Genomic DNA, 7,038 nt, shown 5'->3' with positions numbered 1-7,038 from the left:
GGATGATGAGCCAGTGGCCCCTGGGTCTCAGTAGCTGCTAAATTATCCATTGAAAACAATAATTAAAGTAGTAAATTAATAATTAAATGAGCAAACAAGAGAAAATAAAACATTTGACCAACTAATAACAAATGAAGTAAAAAAGAAGTAAATAATTTGACGAAAGTAATACATTTTTGGTAAATCTCCTATATTTACATACATACTAATGTTGGAATAACATGTACATTTACAGTACAGTAATTTTTACCTATTCGAATAGCCTCATCGAAAAATGATGAACAAATGTGTTTTCTTTGACTGTTTCCTAAACTGATGGATTGTTCACTCTGTCATCTGTGCTTTTTTTTCCTGGTATATTTAGCTTGAAAAGTTTGAAAAAGAGACTTGCAAATCAAGCATTACTGATGTGTGGAGGCTCAGTTTTTGTCTCTATTTAGGGATTTAACCTGAAAAACAGTACAAAAGTATATAGTAACAGTTAAAGCATTTAAAAGGTACTTTGTTACATTGACACATAATACAGATTTTGTTCTAACCACTTTACATGTCACACACCCACTACTTTGTGAGGGCGGAAATATAAACACAACAGATTTTAAATGTCAACATGAAGCCAGATAATAGTCTGATGAAAACTTAACTGCAATTTTTTTTTTATTCCAGCCCTTTTTACCTCCACCAAGTGTATCAGTAAGTATCTGCACTGAATCACCACCAAAGTCTCACTCACTCATCTTTTACCGCTGTTGTGGCACTTGTTATTCTTATTTATCAAAAAATGATTTTGGTTTCCCTTTCAAATCTCACATTAAATTAGTGACTGAACAAGCACTGCTCTCAGTGGACCACACGTAATCAGGCTATTAATCACATAATAATATACTGTAATTTTACATAAGTGCAATATACATATATGATATCTCATGTTCAACCCTTGTTTATACTATACATATCAAGCCCATGGTGTATATATTCTGGAAACTGTCTATAATGTACATTCTATTTTAACTTATATTGTTAATATCTTTCTATATTTTGCTTTCACACATGTGGAAATGCATAAAATGTTTATTATTTATTATCGTTATCTTTACTGTCTTTGCTGCTGTGACAATGTAAATGTCAGGACTATCTTAACTTATATTATATTTCAAAAAGTATTGTTGGTTTGATATTGGATCCAGTGATTGTCATCAGGCTTGGTTGGATGGAGCAGGTGTGTTTACTCTACTCCCTCCCTGGATAATAGTGACTCATCATTTACATAAGCTGTGGTGCATGTGAGTATTTCAGGGACATCGGTGTCACTTTACACAAAGGTTTGTCAGCAAAAGGAGCATTTTTTTTTGTCCATTACTCGACGATGATTTAATAACTTGCTATAGTGGCTACTCAATAATGTATACGTTGGAAAAATGTATTCATTACGTACATTACGCAGACATGTGATAGATATACCATCTGTCTTATAGCCCTGAGTCATGATGAGAGATGTGGCGTCCCCTGGTGGGAAAATGTAAAGGTCTCTGTGTTGGCAGCTGATATCCAGCAGCTGAGACCAGACGGCTATATTTACACAGTCATCATTTTACCACTAGTCGCTTCAGTCGAATTTTATTTTTAGTTTTTATCTTTGAAATTCTGCCACTTGTGTTTCAAAACAACAGCATATCCACATCTTACTATATAACTGTGCTGTTTTTCCCGAGAAGAAGGTGTAAGCAGTCCTGGTGGGATTTTAAAGTGATTAGTGTTAATATTTCACGTGGGGAGGATGCAGTGAATGCCTCTCCGTGACATCATATTCAGGTGGAAATGTTTATTTCAAAATTCAAGCTCAGTTTCTTCACATGTAAGATTCTAAAGTCCAGTCGACCAGCTTCCTCTTGAATAACTTGTACACCACACATATTTAAGACAATCTTGAAATGGACAAAATCTATATGAGAGAATGGAAAAATGTTCTTGTTTTGGCACTGCAGATTTTCCCACGATCAGTGGGGCTTATTTTTGGCAAATGTAGACTCATTCACAACTAAACACATCCAACTAAGAGAAAAGATCAAGTGGAAAAGATCCACTCACATAAAATGTGTACTTTCATTGTAAATGTTCCCATTCTGGGACTAATAATGGATTATCTTATACATAAACAACCCATACTGTCTTTATCAACCTGGCAGCATGCATGGTATTTATCAAAACACCAACTACTAGCTCAAAAAATATATACTGCACATCCATCTGTGAGCTGTCACTGTCGAGTCCTGTCATGCCATTTTCTCCTTTCGTTCGTTTAGCATGTGTGTGTGTGTGTGTGTCCTTCGTCCTAAGCAGGTAAATGCCGTTTCAAGACGTCCTTGGCGTTGCCCGGCAACGTCTCAGGAAAGTTCACGTCAAACTCCACCACCAGATCTCCTCTCTTCTCTGGGTTCTTAGGAAGGGGCAGACCCTGTCCGGCGACAGTCTTTCTCATGCCAGGCTTGATAACGTCCGTGATCTTCATGTTGCACGTCTTCCCGTCTATCGTTGACACGGTAACCGAGCATCCACACAAAGACTGAAAAGACAGGGATATGGATGTGTCAGCAGTCTAACATATTGTCTTTTGTCGAGGGGGAAAATAACTAACACATGAATTAATCTTTTATATTTGTCAGCCTATTATATAATTATATGATTACATAATAATTATAATAAAATAGAGCTGAATAATGATGCATAACATTCTTAAATCTGTTTAATTTTAAATTATATCCCAAAATGCAAACTAACAGTGGATGACAAAGTCTCACTAATGGGCCATTTTGACAAGTTCCAGCAGGAAAAGCACAGGTCTTACTCATCACATTAACAATGATTGTGTTCAGCTCTTGTTAGTGTGACAGTGAAACAGCATGTACCCCAAATCGGACTTGTAAGCATATCCGATCAGAATTGGATTTTCCAGACCAACTGTTCACATTATATAGCACAAGTTATCCGATCAGATCCATGTGTCCATATTGACATAGTCTAGTCGAGTCTACCACATTGATTTCTATAGTTACAGGCCACGATCTTGAGTATTTGATATTGTGAGATTTTGAACACTACCATTTGGTGGTACTATTGGTATGATAATCTATGTTATCAGATTGGCATTGTTTGTGTGATGGCATTATTCAGCTGCAATTTTGTGTAAAAGCTGTTGTGGTCCCCTCTCTCACTTGCTACTGTGTTTTTGTTGTGAGGGTATGAGAGTAATATGTGCTATTTCTGGATTGCATTATAAGATTTTCCTGCAGGTCCCCACCAGAATTTCCAGACCAAAATCACCACTGCGTGCAACTATTTTTTGGGGATCGGGACAAATTTCAGCTTAATCACGCATCGTGCATCGCGTCGTATACATGTGGTAACAAGCGCCAAGTGAATCCCTCACGACCAGCTCCAGATCAGCAGTGGTCGAATGAAAATCAAACCTGTTTGAAATTTTTGTCGGCTTTCGTGAAGGTATCGCATCCTAGCATTGGACGGCATAGTGTATGCACATAAATCGGGAGCTTTGCTCTTTGTATGTCCAGCTTAACGTGCCTCCAATCAACTCCCCTCTCTCCAGAGCTACGTCGTTGTTGTTGTTGTTGTTCGAGTCGAGCTGCGATTGACACAGAAGACACTTTGAAATCCTATCTGAGCGACCAAGACGTTCAGATCGTTCAAATGGTGTACAAATTATGTATGTAGACACCTCTATACTTGTTGTAGAAGATGTTTTTCTTACTTGTACTGTGTTGTCAGAATCGCATTCGAAACCACCTCTGTATGTGGTTTGAATCAGATTTGGAAATATCTGATCTCATGTGTTTTTCAGCTGTCCAGACTGCCAAAAAAGTCAAGCTAGATACAATTTACATATGCTTAAAAATCCAATTTGGGCTACAGTCTAAACAAGGCCCAACAAGCCGTAGCTAAATGGAACTCAGCCATCACTATTTTCATGACTGGGGCCCGTCAAAGTGGCTTATTTCTGTCATTTAGCTGGCTTATACACGTCGTATGCGATAAACCCGTGACATATTATATTTGAGAGCAGCAGGGCTGCTACAGTGTCTGCATGCAGCAGTCAAACACTGAGAGACGAGGTGGTGAGGTGTATTTCTGAGTGTTGAGGACAGTCAGAGGAGCCATATAAGTACATCTTGCACCGTGAGTGTGTGGGTGGCTGCCGCCTCTGCCCTCCCTGTGATACAGCTCCTATTTCTCAATGTTGATGAACCAGATTACATAAGTGCATATACATAGTCTGTGTGTGTAGATACAGTACTATGCTTACACAGTGTGCTTGTACTTTCCAGGGAAAACAACTTTTCAGGCAGACTATGTACCGTACAGTCTCTGTCTCTGATCAGACTCTATTAATACTACTAACACTGCCAAAACAGGAAATGCCTCACCTGTCGTAAGCTCACACGAACGGTGTACACAATGTTGGAACCTTCCCGCCTAAAGTGAGGGTGTGGTTTGTCCTTGATGACGAAGACAATGTCAGCAGGAATGGTGTTTGGCGACTCGTCTCCCTCCCGTGGGAACGTGATCTTGGTCCCCTCTTTCCAGCCTCTCTTGATCTCAATATTGAGGATCTTGTCCTCATTGCGCATGGTCCTACCGTCTGGATTTAGCCTTTTGCGGGAGATTTTCATCCTCTTTGTGCAGCCGTGGAAGACCTCCTCCAGGGAGACCCTCAGTTCGTGGACGATGGCCGGGTCCTGCTTCCGGCGCTGCTGCCCCCCCATGCCTATGTGGCCATCCCGAGGGAAGCCGTTCAGGTTGAAGCTGGTGAACGAGCCAAAGGGGTCGTTTCCGTCCACATCCATGTCCTCGTCGTCGCGACCGTTGGCTTTGCGCCCAAAGAACATCTCAAAGGGGTTTGAGCCACCAAAGAAAGTGGCAAAGGTGGCATGAGGATCCCCGTGGAAGGTGTAGGTGAAGGTGTTTCCTGGGCCTTCACCAGTGGGTCCACTTCCTCCCTTGAGACCTGGTGGAAAACAGAAATGACTCATGAGGAATCCTGACATTAACACTGCATTGTGGGAGAGCCTTATGCAACAGAAGATGACTCCTCTGATGACAGGGATGTGCAGTCCCACCTGCTGGACAAGTTTCATACAACTGACCTTTCTAAGTGGCTCGTGTTTCAGCCATGAGTGGACCAATCCGCCTTCAATTTGCTTTGTTCACTTTAGTAGGGGACCAGTGAGTAGGCCCGTAGTAAAATGACCAAGAGAATTTTGAGTCGAGACATTAGAGCAAAATGTCTGTGGTCCAGTTTGTTCCACAACATATTTAACAATCAAATGTACTGTAGGGTGCTTTTTAAAGTTATTCTCGAATTTGTTATTTTGTGACTTTGGTGTTTGAGATCCTTTGTTCTGATTTACCACAAAAAAACAACTAAACAACACAGCAGTAGACCAGCGTGTCCAGTGTTCCCGAGACCTGAAATCACAGATTTTCTGTATGGACATTGGTGCAGCAGAGTGAGCGGTTTCCAAACCTGAGCTGGAAAATGTTGCCTAGCAGTCAAATAAAGTGGCAAACATAGTCCTAACATAGATTTTATTGGGTGAGCCTTTTGTTAAGTGGCTAAATCTGTTGTGTGCTCCCGCTGGCAGCCATGTTTCCAGTGATAATTATTTTTTTTGACACTGGTTCTCTGTGCCAACATTCATTTATTATTTTTTTGTCCTGTGAGCACTAAAAAAGGCTTTCCCAACCTGGGTCCTTGGGAGTAAGAATTTCCAAAATGTGCACATGCCTAGTGTTTAAGACACATTACAGATTAAACACTGACTTGAAAGAGACATTTCCCAAATTCATGTGTGTACATTTTCATGCTACCATGGAAATGAATCATATCAGAACCAAAAAAAACAACACATTATTTCACTCTTTCACATTTTTCTTTCACATTCACTATTTCAGATTTGAATATGTGGATGCAAAAAACAATCAGTGGTCTCGTTCTCCCTTTCTCACATGAAACATGCTACCCACCCATGACCATCTGGACTGACAATTAACCATTTAACTGCAGATACAGTTTAATAGAAGGTTCCACGTAATTCAACTAAATGTACAGTCCTGTACAGTGTGTCTGTAAAGCTGATTGCTGGGCCTTGAATTAAAGCCAGATGAGGGTTATATGTACCTATATATTCAATAATCCAGGTTTTATACGGGTGTACTGGGAACACACTGTGTACACACACTGGGGGTTTAAATGGTAGGATGAAATAAAGCATTCACATACCTTCCTCTCCATACTGGTCATAAATCTCTCTTTTCTTTGGATCACTCAGGACTTCATATGCCTCTGCGATCTCCTTGAATTTCTCCTCGGCGGATGCAGACTTATTTTTGTCCGGGTGCCATTTCAGCGCTTGTTTTCTGTACGCTTTCTTTATGTCCTCCTCTGTGGCTCCTTTAGAGATACCCAGCGTTTTGTAGTAATCTTTGCCCATTTTTCGCGCAGCCCTGGAAAATAGAAAATAAATAAACTGGAGACACTGTCTCCGGGAGAAGAAGAGGAGCTGCTAGAGCTGCGGGTGTTAGTGATGAGGAAGAGGAGCGGGAGGATGAAGCGTCCTCAGTCTGGACTAATGATAGACAGTAAATGTCCACAGAAACACACACGCTTCAGGATGAAGACCATTTAGAGGCGGTTAGTCAACGGACTGGACCCTCTGATATTTATCCTGGACTGGATGAGGCTCTTTAAATAACCACCGCTCCCTCCTCCTCTGCATCCACAGCGTCAACATCAAGTCAGACACGACACACTCATTCTGGATCCGGTGTGAAAGCTGCTCCGTCTGTCCCGGATCAGCTGTTAGAATATCAGAATATTAAAAGTGATGTTAAATGTCAATAGTTTTTTTTTCTTCCCATACAGTAACTGCTCATTCATCTTAGGCTTTCCATTTGATCTGGTGTACTTGTTTTTGTCACTTAGTTTAAAGGTCCAGTGTGTAACACTGAAGGGTTATGTTAAGA

General features: G+C 40.7%; 1 protein-coding gene across 1 annotated transcript; it reads right to left on the bottom strand.

Moving 5' to 3' along the window:
- Positions 1 to 1,601: 1,601 nt before the first annotated feature.
- dnajb4 (DnaJ heat shock protein family (Hsp40) member B4) lies at positions 1,602 to 6,804 on the bottom strand. Its single transcript, XM_058632629.1, has 3 exons — positions 6,296 to 6,804; positions 4,440 to 5,020; positions 1,602 to 2,563 (listed from the first exon to the last, which is right to left on the bottom strand). Exons 1-3 carry the CDS (start codon positions 6,504 to 6,506, stop codon positions 2,333 to 2,335), a joined length of 1,023 nt encoding a protein of 340 aa, XP_058488612.1. The 5' UTR covers positions 6,507 to 6,804; the 3' UTR covers positions 1,602 to 2,332.
- Positions 6,805 to 7,038: the final 234 nt, after the last annotated feature.

This window comes from Solea solea, chromosome 1 (assembly GCF_958295425.1).
Source record: "Solea solea chromosome 1, fSolSol10.1, whole genome shotgun sequence".
NCBI classification, from domain to species: Eukaryota; Metazoa; Chordata; class Actinopteri; order Pleuronectiformes; family Soleidae; genus Solea; species Solea solea.
This window is presented reverse-complemented; position numbering and strand designations above follow the sequence as displayed.

What these genes read in the sequence shown, in the direction of transcription:
- dnajb4 (XM_058632629.1), bottom strand. Translation starts at nt 6,506, where the DNA reads ATGGGCAAAGATTACTACAAAACGCTGGGTATCTCTAAAGGAGCCACA. An exon ending in TGACCAGTATGGAGAGGAAG is followed by an intron (nt 5,021 to 6,295) that starts GTATGTGAATGC and finishes GTTTTCCACCAG; the next exon opens with GTCTCAAGGGAGGAAGTGGA. An exon ending in TTCGTGTGAGCTTACGACAG is followed by an intron (nt 2,564 to 4,439) that starts GTGAGGCATTTC and finishes CTGTCTTTTCAG; the next exon opens with TCTTTGTGTGGATGCTCGGT.